General features: G+C 41.5%; 5 protein-coding genes across 6 annotated transcripts in view; 3 read left to right on the forward strand and 2 right to left on the reverse strand.

Moving 5' to 3' along the window:
- Positions 1-16,358, reverse strand: part of LOC108031520 (chromatin-remodeling ATPase INO80) — a 35,147-nt gene that overhangs the window by 14,486 nt on the left and 4,303 nt on the right. Inside the window, exons 9-11 of the mRNA XM_017105038.2 lie at positions 2,254-2,412; positions 1,646-1,748; positions 1,487-1,572 (exon numbers count right to left, since the gene is read on the reverse strand). Of these exons, the coding sequence (XP_016960527.1) occupies positions 1,487-1,572; positions 1,646-1,748; positions 2,254-2,412 (348 nt within the window). The remainder of the gene's footprint in view (positions 1-1,486; positions 1,573-1,645; positions 1,749-2,253; positions 2,413-16,358) is intronic.
- On the forward strand, positions 5,304-7,333 carry LOC108031513 (putative serine protease K12H4.7). Its single transcript, XM_017105029.3, has 7 exons — positions 5,304-5,511; positions 5,601-5,782; positions 5,855-6,090; positions 6,150-6,381; positions 6,436-6,608; positions 6,667-6,957; positions 7,013-7,333. Exons 1-7 carry the CDS (start codon positions 5,311-5,313, stop codon positions 7,117-7,119), a joined length of 1,422 nt encoding a protein of 473 aa, XP_016960518.1. The 5' UTR covers positions 5,304-5,310; the 3' UTR covers positions 7,120-7,333.
- LOC108031512 (thymus-specific serine protease) lies at positions 7,681-9,503 on the forward strand. Its single transcript, XM_017105027.3, has 5 exons — positions 7,681-7,914; positions 8,029-8,210; positions 8,265-8,732; positions 8,810-8,976; positions 9,038-9,503. Exons 1-5 carry the CDS (start codon positions 7,687-7,689, stop codon positions 9,433-9,435), a joined length of 1,443 nt encoding a protein of 480 aa, XP_016960516.1. The 5' UTR covers positions 7,681-7,686; the 3' UTR covers positions 9,436-9,503.
- LOC108031515 (putative serine protease K12H4.7) lies at positions 11,025-12,867 on the forward strand. The gene is made up of 5 exons (XM_017105033.3): positions 11,025-11,258; positions 11,329-11,510; positions 11,571-12,038; positions 12,095-12,276; positions 12,344-12,867. The coding sequence occupies exons 1-5, from the start codon at positions 11,037-11,039 to the stop codon at positions 12,745-12,747; spliced, it is 1,458 nt and encodes a 485-aa protein (XP_016960522.1). The 5' UTR covers positions 11,025-11,036; the 3' UTR covers positions 12,748-12,867.
- LOC108031514 (probable transcriptional regulatory protein BF2589) lies at positions 15,096-16,246 on the reverse strand. Of its 2 annotated transcripts, XM_050888336.1 has the most exons (2): positions 15,937-16,085; positions 15,096-15,875 (listed from the first exon to the last, which is right to left on the reverse strand). In XM_050888336.1, the coding sequence occupies exons 1-2, from the start codon at positions 15,946-15,948 to the stop codon at positions 15,183-15,185; spliced, it is 705 nt and encodes a 234-aa protein (XP_050744293.1). In that variant the 5' UTR covers positions 15,949-16,085; the 3' UTR covers positions 15,096-15,182. The 2 variants fall into 2 exon arrangements, with proteins under 2 accessions (XP_050744293.1, XP_016960520.1); XM_017105031.3 differs by having other exon boundaries at positions 15,096-16,246.

A 16,358-nucleotide genomic window follows, 5' to 3' on the forward strand; every position in this document is an offset into this window, starting at 1 on the left:
TTATATATCATTATATCAGTAAAGAAAATAAACCGTTCCATAATAAACAACTGCGACACAAATCTTGCACAGCAGAATCTGTTCCAAATGAATGCCTCTCTCCAATCGAAAGGCCCAGAGGAAGACGCTTGCTGCACTTAACCTGAAAACATGAAAAGTACCATCGCGCATTGGAAACTTGAACTTCCGACCGTAAATGAAGTGAGGACCCCGGGACAAGGGGATTCGGGATATGACTGCGTGCCATTATAGCATTGTGTCGGCTGGTGGCATATGAACTTGAGTGGACTCCAGTAACTAAAAGGAGGCGCAACACCAGTGGTCGTAGAACCAAAAACGGAGAGAAGCCACCAAGACGAAGACCCAGTGCCAGACCCAGAGCCAGAAGAAGCAACATCGGCAGCACCAGACCATAATCAGTGTTCCATTGAACGCACAAAATCATTTAGCGAAACCAACAAAAACAAAAACCAAGCACAAAGAAGAGTCAGGGCCCGAGTTTGGAGGCGGTTGGTAGTACTCGCAGTAGAGCCTGCACCCCAAACCGAACCAATCCGATCCGATCCAAGCCAAAGCGAACCAAAAGGCACTTGAAACTGTTTTTTAAAAGAGTCTCCGAGAGACAGCGACTGCGAGTCCAAGTAGGGTAAAAGCAAAGTGTTTGCTTTGGAGAGTAACTATGAAGTATCTTTGGTGGGGAGTACGAGTACACAAGGGGAAATAATCATAGGAATATCAACATCTCTTTTTAATTATTAGAAACATTTTTGATGTTAGGAAGGTAAAAAAATAAGAAATAATTCTTTGAATATTTTAAAAATGTCTTGAAAACATTTTATAAACTTTGTTTTTTGAAAATGGTATTTTAAATCTTTAAAATGTATTAATTTTTTGAGACTTTAAAAAGTGAGTTTGGAATTCTAACTTAGCCTTTATTGAATATAAGGTTTCCATTATTGAAAACAAAAAGATTAATATTTCTACGATTATGAGTTGACATTTTTTGATGTGTACGACTCTTGGATGAATGAATATAGTCGGCTGGAAGTGCTAGTGGCTTATGGCTCATGGAGTAGGTTCAAAGCACGCTATGAAGCAGACCAAGACCAGCCAAGACGATGAGTTGAGTTTTGTAGCAAATTGAATTGTCTTTGCTGCCGTTCCTGCTGTTTGTGCCTGTATATGTTGCATGAATCACGTGACCATGACCACCAATGCAATGGCATAGGCCAAGAACAACTGAGCCGGGCTTCGCCTCGCTTTTGCTCTCTGTATATGGACGCACTCGCAATTTGAACCTCACTCAAAAGATCATTTACTTTCATTAGGGAGCGCAGACGAAACTTGTCGTGTAGCAAGTGCAAACTTGGTCTAATAAAAAGCCATTAGGCAGTCGGCCTGGATCATGCATGAAATGGCCTACAGATCGTTCGGTTCGGTTCGGTTTGGTCCTAACAAGATGGTCTTTGGGGCAAATCGTTCTCACCTTATTGGGTTGTCGTCGCTTGCGTTCGCCCTGGGCAGCTGCCGTTGGAGTCGGCGAGGAGGACTGCAGCTTGGCCTCCTGGCGATCTAGTGTCCACAAAGAATAAATAAATAATAATCACTTTCAGATAATATCCATATTTATCGCTAATCTACTCACATTTCATTTCAATTTCCTCATCGTCCAGAAGCAAAGAGACCACTTCCTTGGGCTTGAGTGTGTCGGGTTTGAAATTGCCGCCACTTATGACCATGCGTTGTATCTGAAATTCGGGGGAGAAAATACCAATATTCGATTAGAAATTCCAGGCAGGAAATGGAGTGAAATTCGTTCAAGAACAGGGAGAGCGCCAAAAGGGTTTCCTCACTTCGGAAACTATTTATTTGTCTGCGCAAAGTACTTTCATATGGTAATCGGGGGACTTCTGTTTCGGTAATTAAGCCAATAAATGCACAAGAGAGCGGAGGAATACTCCAACTCATACAGAACACGGGAGGCGTAACCAAAATGTCGCCTATCCAATTGTATAATTAATTTCCGGTGTTGGTTTACCAACCCAAACCATTTTAATCCCAACTACAAGTGCTCGTGTTTCGCATTGAGCACTTTTTTCTTGAAGTCCCAAAGGCGCAACAATGCCTCCGTTTTTTAGGAGGGTTTTTTATTCCCAACAAAGCACGTGCCTAATATGCGACGCAACAAAGGGAAAACCGAGCAGCTTGAAGAGTTTTGCGGTTTGGCAGGCTTCCTGTCCCGCGATCACTCACCTCGCTCTTTTCCCGAGCCCTCTGCAGAATCCGCTCCTCGATGGTCCCCTTGCAGATGAGTCTGTAGACGGTCACCTGTTTCGTTTGGCCCAAGCGATGGGCCCGATCCATGGCCTGTTGATCGACAGTGGGATTCCAGTCCGAGTCGTAGAAGATGACCTGGAAATGGGAGAAAGTTTTGTTAGTACATTTGATTCTTTAGTAATATCTGTCTTAACAATCCTACTAAAAACGGTAGTTGCCCATTAATGGTCTTCAGGATTTTCCCATTTCCTATTGATATGCAAATAGTTACTGCACACGCACATCCTTTCGCCCTTCTTTTGATGATTTCGAGCCTGCATATTTATTAGTTCCTTCTTCGAATTCGGCTACCCTATAAACCACTTTGTAGTGTCACGAATTTTCCGCTTTTCCTGCCTATTATCTGGAGTAGGAAAACTCCCGCCACCGGTGTTAACCCTTCGTTGCCCCTGTTGAGCCGCACTTGGTACGTGTTTGGTGTGCAAGTGTTCAGCAATTCCCCACCGCTTTCTCAAGGGTTGTCTTGAGGGAGTGGCGTTTCCGGCCGAGAGATGGGACTAATTTAAATCGAACTTCTCAAGGGATTGATGTTTTCTTTTTATTTGGAACACGTGTTGAGCTCTTTGCAGCAGCGTAAGAAGGAAGTTGCCCATTGAGGAATCTGTCTATTAAATGGAATTCAAATTCAATTGAAAACATCTCACGGGGAATCTGTCATTAGAATGCAAAGGCGGTTTATTATTTTGCAAAATATTGCTAAGCTAAAATAACATTGAAACCGAAAAGGTATTTTTGCATTTGCTGTTCCTAAAGTGTGCGACTACATTCAACTGCTTTTCATAACGGAGCCTAATAATTAGTTGCACCTATTTAAACAGTTTCACTTTCTCCGTGAAAACTAAAAGCATTAAATTGTTATTAAAAACGCTCAACTTAATGGCAAGAAACGTCAGTATACAATAGAACCAGTATGAATAACATCGGATTAATTTTGTGTTATTTAAGTACATTTATTATTAGCATTCAATGCATCAAGGAACCCATTGAATTCAGATGGATCGAACAGAAATTGGATCACTTTCATAAGGATTCTCGGACTTTTAAAATGGTACACGAGTAATTATTTTATAATTCAAAGAACTAAATATATATACTACTTTTTCAGAGGTACATGGTTAAGGAAGATTATTTCAAGCCGAATGGTACAATATTTTTCTTTATGGGTGGCGAGGGCACAATATTATCACCTACAACTGATCTTTCAAACATTATGTTGACCAAGAGTTATTTAAACGATTTGGCCAAGAGATATGGAGGATATCTGATACACAGCGAACATCGTTATTACGGAGAAAGTAAGCCGACAAAGTGCGTTCTGAAAAGTTATAAAATTTCTAATCCCAATATTAATTTAAAAAATGTATCGTTTTTAGGTCTCTTGACTTGAAGTACCTAAAGTATCTTTCAACTCCCCAGGCTATGGCAGATGTAGCTAATTTAATTAGATTTTTAAAAGCCAATACCACTTATTTTGGTGACTCCAAGGTATTTCTAGTGGGAGGATCGTACTCAGGGTTCATGGTCCCCTGGTTTGCCAAACTCTATCCCAACTTGTTTGACTTAGGCTGGGGCTCCAGTGCCCCTTTTCAGTTTAAAACAGAGTTAAAAGAGTTTTATTCAAAGGTATTTAAACTTGTTCAAGAAGTTGGAGGTAAGAAGTGCCATGATCAGATCGTTGAGGGCTTTAAGGACCTTAAAACTGATTTAAGTAATCATAACACTACAAAACTAATTGAAATGAATATTTGCGGGTTTGACCACACGAATAAAGTTCATGTTATTAATTTATTTGTGAGATTGACAAAAGTTTTTGGTTCCCTAGTGCAGTATGGAAAGTGAGTAAATGTAGCAAATTACTTTTAAACGCGTATTATAAAAATTATTTTTCTTCTAGTAAAAACAGCATTCAAAGGGCCTGCAATGATATTTCGAAGACCTCCTTTACCTCTTACATTAAGAAGCAACTAGAGGGAAATTCAACCAAATGCTACGACTCTGTATCCAGTTTAAAGTCTCTGGGGGACGTTAACTATACCACAGATTCAGGTAGATAGGTTATTTCTTATTATAGTTTTATTATAAATTTTTATTTTAGTTCGCCTTTGGTTTTACCAAAGCTGTAGTCAGCTGGGAAACTTTCAAACCTCCGAATATGTTCCAATTGATTTTTGGCTGGACTTGTGTTATGATACCTTTGGACATAAGTTCTTAAACTGCTATATAAACAGAAAAGTAAGGAACACCGATCGAAATTTTCAGGATTTGGATGGCAGGGAAAGTTTTCACAGAGTCTTTTTAACACAACCTCAACTGGATGCTTGGTCAGCTACTAAAGTCAGAAATCACAACCGGACGTATATATTAGAGGGTAATCTTGACCTAACATTAAAATGATAATAATATTGATCTCCACCAATTACTTAAGATGCGACGCACTGCGAGGATCTACAGTCATCACCAGAGAGTGATAAACCATCTATAAAAACTTTGAAGAGGGATATCGATTTCGAAGTACAAAAGTTACAAATAATGAACTAAGCTAAATAAAATTCTTAAATTACAAAAATATTTATGACGATCATTCTTTTTTTGAACACCCTTTGAAAGGGCATAATCACACTCTACTTAGTAATTGTTCTACACCTTATTCAACCCTTATCGGGTAACTCTATTACCTACATTTGAAGTGCTTTTAAATTGAGTGAGTGAAACTTTAAGATTGATAATCGAAACAGTCGTTCCGACCACAATACCGCTCGATAAGGCGCTGCATGGCTTCTAGGCTAATAAAAAGCAGCGTAAAATACCAACAATCCATTTAACCTAGTTGACAATATTATTTACTGGCTTAAGAACTGCTAATTAGGTACAACGTTGGCGATAAGATTTTGCTTTGAGCTAAAGCAGGTGAATTAGTTGGCACATAAGTTGTTAAAGGTTGATCAGTCTTATTCCAACACTCGGCGATCGACGATGAAGTTCTGGCTGGGAATATCTTTGGCACTTTTGGCCTTAGGCCAAACCCATGGAAGTATATTCGAGAGGACTTTCAAAAGGATCCATGAAGAACCACCACTCCCAACTAGTCAGAGCCGAGCGGATGTAGTGCAGACCCTTTGGATCGAACAGAAATTGGATCACTTCGATGCGTCAGAGACGCGAACATGGCAAATGGTATATTACATAATCCTTTTGAACGAAAAATACATTATGAAAACTTAGAGAGCCTTACGGAGACTTACCAAATTTGTACACACTTTTAGCGTTATATGCTCAACGATGCTCTTTATAAGTCTGGAGCCCCTCTGTTTATCTATCTTGGCGGAGAATGGGAGATCTCCGCTGGCAGAATAACCGGTGGCCACCTTTACGACATGGCCAAGGAACACAATGCTCTTTTGGCTTACACGGAGCACCGCTACTATGGACAAAGCAAGCCCTTGCCGTAAGTAAATTGTATATATATAGATACAATTTAAAGGAATCCTCTCATAAACGATTTTCCCTCTGCTTATAGCGATCTTTCAAATGAAAACATTAAATATCTGAGTGTGAACCAGTCCTTGGCTGACTTGGCGCATTTCATCACTACCATCAAGCAAAACCATGAGGGTTTGTCTGAATCCAAGGTCGTTATTGTGGGTGGTTCATACTCCGCCACAATGGTCACCTGGTTCAAGAAGATCTACCCGGATCTGGTGGTTGGAGGCTGGGCTTCCAGTGCCCCGCTCTTTGCCAAGGTTAACTTTGTGGGTGAGTCGTAATTGTTCAAGTGATTTCTTGTTACGGAAAATAATGTACATTTTGTGTAGAGTACAAGGAAGTCACTGGCCAATCCATCGAACAGATGGGTGGCTCTGACTGCTACAAGCGAATTGAGAACGGCATTGCTGAGATGGAGACCATGATAGCCACCAAACGCGGTGCTGAGGTCAAGGCCCTTCTTAAGCTCTGCGAACCCTTCGATGTCTACAGCGATCTGGATGTGTGGACTTTGTTCAGCGAGATTTCCGATATCTTTGCGGGCGTAGTGCAGACTCATAAGTGAGTAAAGCAATCAAAGATTATTGTAAATATTAATAATCTTTAAACATCCAGTGCTGGCCAAATCGAGGGTGTTTGCCAAAAGATAATGGCGGGTTCGAATGATCTTACTGGTGTTGCTGGCTATTTGCTGGATGAATTCGAGGCAAGCGGCGGCAAGTGCTATGATCTCAGCTATGATGGTATAACTGGACTGCTTTTGGACACTACTTATAACGGGAATATCAGTGAGTACCCAAAGGATTATAATAAAAACCTTGATTAATATAATGTGAATTTTTACAGTGCGACAGTGGATTTTCCAGACCTGCAACGAGTATGGTTGGTATCAGACCTCCGGCTCAAGAGCCCAGCCCTTTGGCACCAAGTTCCCTGTTACGTACTACACCACCATGTGCGCTGATTTGTATGGCTCCCAGTATAGCAACGAGTTCATTACCAACCAAGTGAGTACCACCAACCAGTACTTTGGTGGACTGACCCCTGGTGTGGAAAATGTCTACCTCACCCATGGTCAATTGGATCCCTGGAGGGCAATGGGAATTCAGGATGCGGATCAGGCCACCATCATTCCAGGTGAGTAAATAATATTAAATAATAATTCATATTATCATATATTGTGATGCTCCAGAATATGCCCACTGCAAGGACTTCAACTCAATCAGCTCCAGTGACACTGCTGAGATGAAAGCCTCCAAGGAACGCATTGCCGAACTCGTTCGTGAATGGGTTAAATAACCTTAGACAACGTCACAGTTTATAAAAAAATGCCAATCTAAAATTAAGTGGAATAAACATTTAAACACACTTACAAACGTTGACATTGGAATCTAATCAAATTAAGATAAGATACCAAGAAATTCATGGATGATTTACTATTTGATCTGAAAACATTTAAGATATGCAGATCCTCCTTTGCCTAAAAAAATAAAGATTTATAAAAACAAAATAATTTCATTTAGAAAACTGTTATTTTAGATATGTATAAAAAATAATACACTTGTTTAAAAAATCACACTGATTAGAAATCATGACACAGCTGTGATTTTGATGCCCGGCCATAAATGGGAATTTCCAACTAATCTCACAAAAGAATCCGAAGTTCCGATCGATTTATTATAGACGGCAAATGTGCACGTCTTATCGCAAATTCTAATCGCTATCATATCATGTCGCTGACCACTACTTATCAAATATGTGAAATTTACAATCTTTATCGTGGCCGCAAATTACTTTAGAGCCCGATGCCTCTGATGGTCAACTTAAAAGCCCTAATCACAGCGGGTAGTCGGTTCATTTGTGAAAATGGCTGCTCTGCGTTTGGTCTCCCTTGCTGTGGTCTTGGCTGTGGGACTAGTCCAATCCTTGGACGTTTCAAAGTTTAAGGATGTGCCGGTCCTGGCCAGGACTCTGAAGAACCTGAACCGTGGACCGCCACAGCAGGTGGTGACTAAGCGCGCGGTTGTGCAGGAGAAATGGATCACCCAGAAACTGGATAACTTTGACGAGAGCAACACGGGAACTTATCAGATGGTAGGCATACATTTGGACAAAACCTATTTCAAGAAAATAATTACATAACTGAGTAGTCAACACAAAACAAGATTTGATAAAGTGATAGAAACACCTCATTGCCTGCTTTTTCAGCGTTATTTGCTCAACGATGAGTTCCAAACAGAGGGAAGTCCCATTTTCATATACCTGGGTGGCGAGTGGGAGATCGAGCAGAGCATGGTGAGTGGTGGACATTGGTACGACATGGCTGAGGAGCACAAGGGTGTTCTAGTCTATACCGAACATCGTTACTATGGTGAAAGTGTGCCCACTTCGTAAGTCCTTTAAAGTCCTTCTGTACCATGTAAAATAAGCGTAGATTTCTTCAGAACCATGTCCACGGATAACCTCAAGTATCTGGATGTAAAGCAGGCCTTGGCCGACGTGGCCCATTTTATTGAGACCTTCAAGGCGGAGAACGCCCAGCTGGCCAACTCCAAGGTGCTCTTGGCCGGCGGTTCCTACTCGGCCACCATGGTGGTGTGGTTCAAGCGTCTGTATCCCGACTTGGTGGTCGGTGGCTGGGCCTCCAGTGCACCTATCTTGGCCAAGGTTGACTTCACCGAGTACAAGGAGGTGGTGGGCCAGGCCTTCCTCGAGTTGGGCGGCCAGCAGTGTTACAATAGGATCGAGAATGGCATCGCCGAGCTGGAGTCCCTGTTCGCCAACAAGCGGGGAGCTGAAGCTAGGGCCATGTTGCGTCTGTGCAACAGTTTCGATGACCAAAACGATCTGGACCTGTGGTCCCTGTTCGGAAGTATTTCGAACGTGTTTTCTGGCGTGGCGCAATACCAAAGGTATAAATAGTTCTAAATAAATATTTAAATATTTAAAACTTACTAGAAAAATTAAACAAAAAATTTGTTTTTTACAGCTCTGGCGATATTGAGTACTACTGCGACTACCTTCTGAGCTTCCGGGATGACGCCACGGCTATCGCTAACTTTGTGTACTGGGGCTTCGGAATGCCCACCTGCATTGATGCCACCTACGCCAGCACTGTGGAGTACTATCTATGGGCAGTGAACAACTTTGATGCTGGTATGCTTTGAACTCCTACAACCCTGAAGAGAAAGCCCCAAGTTTCCCTACTTTTTCATAGGTCGTCCTTGGTACTACCAGACCTGCAATGAGTATGGCTGGTACCAGAGCTCTGGCTCCAGGAACCAACCCTTCGGCACCAAGTTCCCCGCTACCCTTTACACAACCCTCTGCGGAGATGTCTTCAGTACGCAATTTGGAAACGAACAGATTAACAACAATGCTGCCCAGACCAACGAGTACTTTGGTGGCATGGAGCCCGGAGTGGAGAATGTCTATATGACCCACGGTGCCCTGGATCCTTGGAACCCCATGGGTCATGGGGTGGCGCAGGGAGCCACCGTCATTGCCAATGCCTCGCATTGCTCCGACTTTGGCTCTATTAGAACCACAGACTCCGCTGAATTGCGCGCGTCCAAGGAAAAAATCGCTGAATTGGTGCGCCACTGGTTGGCTTAAATTTGTTGGCCAGCAGTTATCCGTATTCGGTATTATTTTCTTTAATAAAAAGATCACAACAACCAAAAGCTGTTTTTTCTTTCAATATTATAGTATTTAGGTCTGACAAATTGTTTCAAAAATTTGTTTAAGCAATGCAATATTTCGGTGAATATTGTAAAACCAAATATATAAATAATTCTGGTCAAAGTACAAAACTTAAAACATTTTCAAAATGTTATTACATTTAAAAACGGCTTAAAATATTTGGTTTTTTTCAAGAATGTTATCGGTAAAACAACTGAAAATACTATAACTTTAATTTTAATTTAAATGTTATTTGTCCTTAAATGGACACCTAAAAGTATGCAACAATAATTTTGTGAAGAATCGGAACTAAAAGGTAGTTAAATGACAAAAAACTCAGTGGTCGTTAAAATCAAGATGAGAAAAATATTTTTGAGTCTTACGTGGGAAATAGAGGTACAACCTCGCTAAGCATACACTTAAATCAATTCAGTTCAATTCAATTCAATTCAACTAGTTTTTTTTCGCACTATTTTATTTAAGGGGTCCATGGAATATTTTTTACCTTCAAAAAAAAAATAATCGAAACTCGATTATTTGAAGATTCTGAAACAGGCTCCCTTCTTAAAGAGGTTATTTTAAAGTTTTATTATGTATGATTTTTTTTTTAAATATTTCATCTTCTGTTAAATGTACTTGGTAATATAATTAGCTCTCTTTTTTCTCCTATTAAAAAGATTAAAAAATTAATTTTGTTACGTTTTTTGTTCTTACATCATGATAAGGCACCACCTTATTGACCAAGGAACTTTAAAGGTAAATATTTGGTAACAAAACAAATGCCAATAAATGTGTTACGTTTGCTTATAACGGATTAAATTGACTAGGGTGAAATGATTACTGAGCACGTGTACGAGTACACTATTCAACAAGGCAGTTCAATTATAAAACAGATTCAGAATTATAATAATTTCATTTTTAAAAGTTAGAAGTTGTATCTGTTACTTAATTATAATTTGTTCTAGAAAATCATACAGTTCAAATAACACTAAAAATCTGTTCAAGCCCATAATGACTCAACCATTTTTTTCTTTTTTGGAAATGATCACAACGTTGTTTTCAGATTTATATAATATACTATATATCAGCTATAAGTGAATGAAAAGTCTAAAATAATAGTAAAATAACTATTATTGATTTTAAAAATAATGATAAATGGCCCTTATCAAACAGGCTGTATTTGTATTTGTATTTTGTGACCAAAATTATTAAAATCATAAATAAGTAATTATATATAATTATAACAAATTTAGTTAATTTTCCTATCAATAGGGACTTGCACAATTTCTTTGTCTTCGCGATGACCAACTGCATTCTAATGAACCTAGCCCAAATAACGTGATGCAAGTCTTGATACGAGCGAAGAACCCTTGACTTTATCAGTGCAATATATTTCCGATATTTGTTTGTTTTGCAATTAAGTTCTTAAAGAGACTATCAAAGGCTGATGGACTGCCAGTGGCGAATATTTCCCAATAAATAGTCCGCGGCCGATGGGGGAAAATCATTCGCTAACTTGTGAACTATCCAGCAACATGAAGTACATCCTAGTAGTACTCGCCGCATTGGCTCCCCTGACTGCAGCAGCCAGCCTGGGTGAACAGAAACCGGAGGCCAATGCCTTCGTCAAATCCCTGAGGGAACTGCATCGAGGTCCTCCGGTGGAACCACTGAAAGCCCGGGCTAAGGTGGAGGAGCGCTGGATCACCCAAAAGCTGGACAACTTCGATGATAGCAACAACGCCACCTGGCAGGACGTAAGGGTCGACTCGGATGCGACATTAATCAAGGGTAACCTTCTTTAACTATCTCTCCTTCAATCCCCAGCGCATTTACATCAACAACAAGTACTTTGTGGATGGCTCCCCCATCTTCGTCTACCTGGGCGGCGAGTGGGCCATCGATCCCAGTGGCATTACCTCTGGTCTCTGGAAGGACATTGCCAAGAAGCACAACGGTTCCCTTCTCTACACCGAACATCGTTTCTTTGGCGAGAGTATCCCAATAACGTGAGTCGAGCTACTATAGATTTGTAGTAATAAAAACTATTATTAATGATGTTTTATAAGTCCACTGTCCACTGAGAACCTGGAAAAGTACCAGAACGTCGAACAGGCTTTGGCCGATGTGATCAACGTGCTTGCTACCCTAAAACTGGAGGACAAGTACAAGGACTCCAAGGTTGTGGTCTCCGGCTGCTCCTACTCGGCCACCATGGCCACCTGGATCAGGAAACTCTACCCGGAAACCATCAGGGGCAGCTGGGCCTCATCGGCACCGATCGTGGCCAAGGTGAACTTCAAGGACTACATGCAGGTGGTTGGCGAGTCGTACGCAACCCTTGGAGGTCAATATTGCTACGATCTGATCGACAACGCCACCGCATATTACGAGAATCTATTCGATATTGGAAACGGAACTCAGGCAGCAAAGGAGCTTAATCTGTGCTCCAACTTTGATCCCGACAACTGGCAGGACCGCTGGCAGATATTCAGCACCATTGCCAACATTTTCGCCGGCATTGCTCAGTACCAAAAGTAGACATTAAAAAAAAGTCTTAAGGAGTAAGTTATAACATTGTTTTATCCCATAGGCCAGAGAATTACGACATTCCCAAGTACTGCTCGATTCTTCGAGAATTCAGTGATGATGATGCTGAAGCCCTGTCCAAGTTCATCAACTGGAAAATCAATGAGCACTCTGGCGCTTGTCTCAGCACAACTTTCAAAGGAGCTGTGGAGTACTACGAGTGGTCCAAGGAGAACTACGAAGATAGTATGTATCTCGAAAGTTAAAATATTGACGAAGACGATGTTTTAATATGTTTTCCCACACCTTTTAGGCGACTTGCCTTGGATTTTCCAAACCTGCAGCGAGTTCGGATGGTTCCAGGGCTCGGGCAGCAAGAACCAACCTTTTGGATCTACTTTCCCAGCTACCCTGTATGAAGACACCTGCGAGGGAGTCTTTGGATCGAAGTACGACTCCGCTGGCATCCACGCCAAAATCCGGGCTACCAACAAGGAATTTGGAGGCCTGGACGTTAACGCCACAAATATCTACTTTGTGCAGGGAGCTCTTGACGGTTGGAGCAAGGTGGGTGCCGGAGTTGCCCAAGGAGCCACCATTATTCCCTACGCCTCCCATTGCCCCGACACTGGATCGATCAGTGCGAGCGATAGTGCCGACCTGGTGGCCTCCAAGGAGAAGCTGATCAAGCTGGTGGCCAAATGGCTGGAAGACTAATATCTCAATTGACGAATTTAATTTAAATTTTAGAGGTTATCACACTATTATTTTGGTTTAAAACTTACAATTATTTAATCACATATATATTTTTGCTTAATAAAACGAATACCTAAAATACATATTTGCTACTCTTAGTTACTATCAGGTTGGCTCTTACAAACGAAAAGAAATCAATTTTAATTAAACTTTTAAAAACATTATCAGAATTGACTTTCAACTGAGCTCTTCACTCAAGAAGCCACTTGTCCTTTGCACAATTAACAGATATCTTGAGTAGGTTATTCTCTCCACAAGAAGAAATCAGTGTACTTATAGAATGTCAAGATCCCATAACTTGAAATAACCCAGAAGGGACTGTCATGGGGCAGACAAAGCTGCCTGTTTCTCAAAAAGGTCAAGGAATTCTTTTTACTTTCAAGCTGGAAAGATTTGCAAATATGAGGCAATAAAAACTTAAATTTATGTCGCCCACAAATCCATCAAATTGTTTGAAAAGGTGTGACCACTCCGACAGTCCATCACGGACGTAGACAGTCCCGAAAAGTGATGAAGGGTGGTAAGTGGAGGAAGGGCGGAAGCCTCTACACCCAATGAATTGCACTAAATCCAGAAACGTGCTGGGCATAACAAGATCGATAGACAGCCGGCTACTTAAAGACTTTGCATTGCTTTAGAAATTGTCATAAATCTTGTGGCCCGAAACCGAACCGAGTCACGCATTATAATGACCCAAGCAGATCCATTTAACAAGACCCAAGCGATCTTGTTTTCAACAATACAATTTGCTTATAAATAGCATGAAATACAATTAAATTGTGGGTTTCGAATCATTTAAAATGTAACTGGTACAGTTTTCCCTTCCTCTTTGAGATTCTTTTTAGGAAGATTGGAGAAGGAGGGCGACTGAAATGCCAAAGTGTTGAGTTTTTGGTCAAATTATTTAGGTATGCGCCAGAGACATGAACGGGAAATACTTTTGTTCTTGTGGAAAGGCCTTAAGGAAAGGAGACAAGTAAGGGGCTATACTCTTTCGATGGTGTTTGAGAAATTATAACGAAAAAGAAATAAAAATTCTTGCCATAATTCAAAAGCTTGTGGAAATTGGTTGATGTTTGAAATTTCTTTTTGTTTTCTGCAGCCAGGGAGGAAGTTGTAGAATTCTATAGACAACCTTTTTACCTTGTGGTAAACTGAATTAAGAAAATTCAAGAACACTTTTGAAATGTCTTACAGTTTTAAAAATACCATATTTATAAAACGGTACCATATGACCAACAAGAATGATTCTGAATCATCGGTTTGGATCTCCCCACCCCTCGATAAGTTATAAAAGCCCTTTGAAGCCGCCTTCGACGATCCGCTGATGGCGAACAATCAGCCAGCTAAAATACCAACATGGAATTAGTCAACTGGAGACACAAACCTGAGCCCGTGGGACGGGGAGAGCGATCCACAGTGAGCCTGAGAACCTGGCTATAAAGTGACAGCGGAGAAGGAGCTGAAACCAAATTACTTTTGGCCGGGGTGCGCAAATAACAAATCAAAACCGGTGACAAAATGATTTAGGAACCGGGCGAAAATGTTCACACGAAGCACCAGAACTACCAGTCCATAACCCAAGAAAAGATCGACCAGAACCGCTGAAATCGAACAAGAAGTGCTGGTCTGGGGGAGAAACATGCAAAGATTCTGTTCGATATTGAATCCTTTTCGGCTGAGAATGCTTCTACGTGGTCGCTGGCCGCGGATCGGTGGGTCTCATTGTTGCGCGGCGATAAAGATCACACGAGTAAATCACGGTCTGCCGCCACTCACACCCAGCTCATCCGCATCCCCATCCTCGTCCGCATCCCAGCCCGTCACCACCCCTGGCTCAGATTCAGCCTTGGCTGCCGCAGTGCATGAACAAGTAGTTTAGCAAATGGATACAAGAGCCACACAGGGGTTTTCCGCCTTCAAAGCAGGGACAATGACAAACGAATTCTTGTCTATAATGGCGGGTAAAATATTGTCCAGAAGCTGCCCATAAATCATCAAGTTGAAGGCTAGGAATTTTGTTCTACGGGGAACTATGAAATTTACCGATTTTAATATGAACTTACTAAAATATTTCTAAAGAAGCACTCATATTGTTTATATATAAACAGGGACGCCTTTTAGTATACCATTTTTTAATAAGACTAACTAGGTGTTGCAAATATTTGCTATTCAAGTACCTACTTAGGCACAATCAATTATAATTTCACGCCTATATAAGACTTGTAAAAAAATATCATGGAAAAGTAGTTACTCATAATATTTAAACGCTCAACTGATAAAAGTACACTTCCCAAAAAAGTACTCTATTCGCTGGATCAGGTACTTTAATTATCAACTCTAACGATTTCGCTTTCACTTTAAGTGATTTGGATTACCATAAAATTGTCACCAAACTACTGGACTCGAACATTGTCATAGATCTTGACGACATCTTCGTCCTCCTGAAGAAGTTTACAGAACTCCTGATACCGGGCCATTTGTCGCTCCGTTAAATCCACCAGCGACTTGTTTGGACAGTGGCCCACTTCCGTGTGGGTAATCTTGTAGCCGCACTGCCGCAGTTTGTCAGTAACCTCCCGCAGGTCTTGTGGTCGACACTTGAACAAAACGGCGCCCTTAGAGAGATCGGTAATGGAGCTATCGGTGGCCTTGCACCACAAAGCGTCCGTTCGCAATGTTTGATTGAAGTCCTCGAAGTTTAGGGAAGTTTTGCTTGGCAAAGTGGCTTCAATCAGACCAGTTTCGTTGAACAGGTGTCGATTGAAGAAGCGTGCTTTGCTATGTCGCAGTAAGGAGGCCAGGCGGAGCTTCAGGTCTATGAGGTTTTCCGTTCTGACCTTGCAGACCATGGCTACCAGCTGACGACCATAGTCCATGGGGAGGCTGTAGGAGCTCTGATTCCTCTCGTTCAACTCGCACTCCCTCAGGATCCGCTGCACTCGACTATAGGGCAACTGCAGGGGTGACAGACGAGCCCTCAGCTCGTAGTTCTTCTCGGGATCGATGGAACCCCCTCCGCGATGCACCGCCAATCGGATTTCGTTCGCCAGTCTCACCTCATCTGGCGTCTCCTCAGCAAATCGGATCTGTTTGGAGCTCAGTGGACTTATGTAAGTGGAGGACTTAATCTCGTTTCTATCACCGTACATTGGAGCCCATCGCACTCGTTTTGCTTTAATTGGCTCTGCTTCCTCGGGCAGCTGCAGGTCCAGACCATTGCGCTTGTCGTTCTCCAACTTGGGGGAATGGCTACGGATCAACTTTGGCTTGGCTCGGTAAGGAATAATGCTGGACTTCAGTTGCGGCAGATTCGTGGTCCCCAATTTGTCTATGGGGTCTAAGTTGCGGTTGTGAGCCATTTAAAAAAAAAAAACTTAAAATTTAGACCGCTCCAGATTAGAGTTTTTCAATTCGATTTGGTTGATCCTTTTTTAAACAATGCTAGTGAATGAAATTTCGAGGAGCATATGCTTGGACATTTTGGGAAAGGCTTTCTAACAGCTTTAGACCGAAAGAAAGCTTTTGACTAAAAAATATACGATATATCTTAAACATACCCCCAAAAAATT

This window comes from Drosophila biarmipes, chromosome 3R, assembly GCF_025231255.1.
Source record: "Drosophila biarmipes strain raj3 chromosome 3R, RU_DBia_V1.1, whole genome shotgun sequence".
Classification (NCBI taxonomy): domain Eukaryota; kingdom Metazoa; phylum Arthropoda; class Insecta; order Diptera; family Drosophilidae; genus Drosophila; species Drosophila biarmipes.

Excerpts from the sequence above, each read along its gene's own strand:
- LOC108031513 (XM_017105029.3), top strand. The coding sequence starts at position 5,311 with ATGAAGTTCTGGCTGGGAATATCTTTGGCACTTTTGGCCTTAGGCCAA. Across the intron at positions 5,783-5,854 it reads GGACAAAGCAAGCCCTTGCC|CGATCTTTCAAATGAAAACA; the intron begins GTAAGTAAATTG and ends CTCTGCTTATAG. Across the intron at positions 6,382-6,435 it reads GGCGTAGTGCAGACTCATAA|TGCTGGCCAAATCGAGGGTG; the intron begins GTGAGTAAAGCA and ends TTAAACATCCAG.
- LOC108031512 (XM_017105027.3), top strand. The coding sequence starts at position 7,687 with ATGGCTGCTCTGCGTTTGGTCTCCCTTGCTGTGGTCTTGGCTGTGGGA. Across the intron at positions 8,733-8,809 it reads GGCGTGGCGCAATACCAAAG|CTCTGGCGATATTGAGTACT; the intron begins GTATAAATAGTT and ends TGTTTTTTACAG. Across the intron at positions 8,977-9,037 it reads AGTGAACAACTTTGATGCTG|GTCGTCCTTGGTACTACCAG; the intron begins GTATGCTTTGAA and ends ACTTTTTCATAG.
- LOC108031515 (XM_017105033.3), top strand. The coding sequence starts at position 11,037 with ATGAAGTACATCCTAGTAGTACTCGCCGCATTGGCTCCCCTGACTGCA. Across the intron at positions 12,039-12,094 it reads GGCATTGCTCAGTACCAAAA|GCCAGAGAATTACGACATTC; the intron begins GTAGACATTAAA and ends TTTATCCCATAG. Across the intron at positions 12,277-12,343 it reads CAAGGAGAACTACGAAGATA|GCGACTTGCCTTGGATTTTC; the intron begins GTATGTATCTCG and ends CACACCTTTTAG.
- LOC108031514 (XM_017105031.3), bottom strand. The coding sequence starts at position 16,148 with ATGGCTCACAACCGCAACTTAGACCCCATAGACAAATTGGGGACCACG.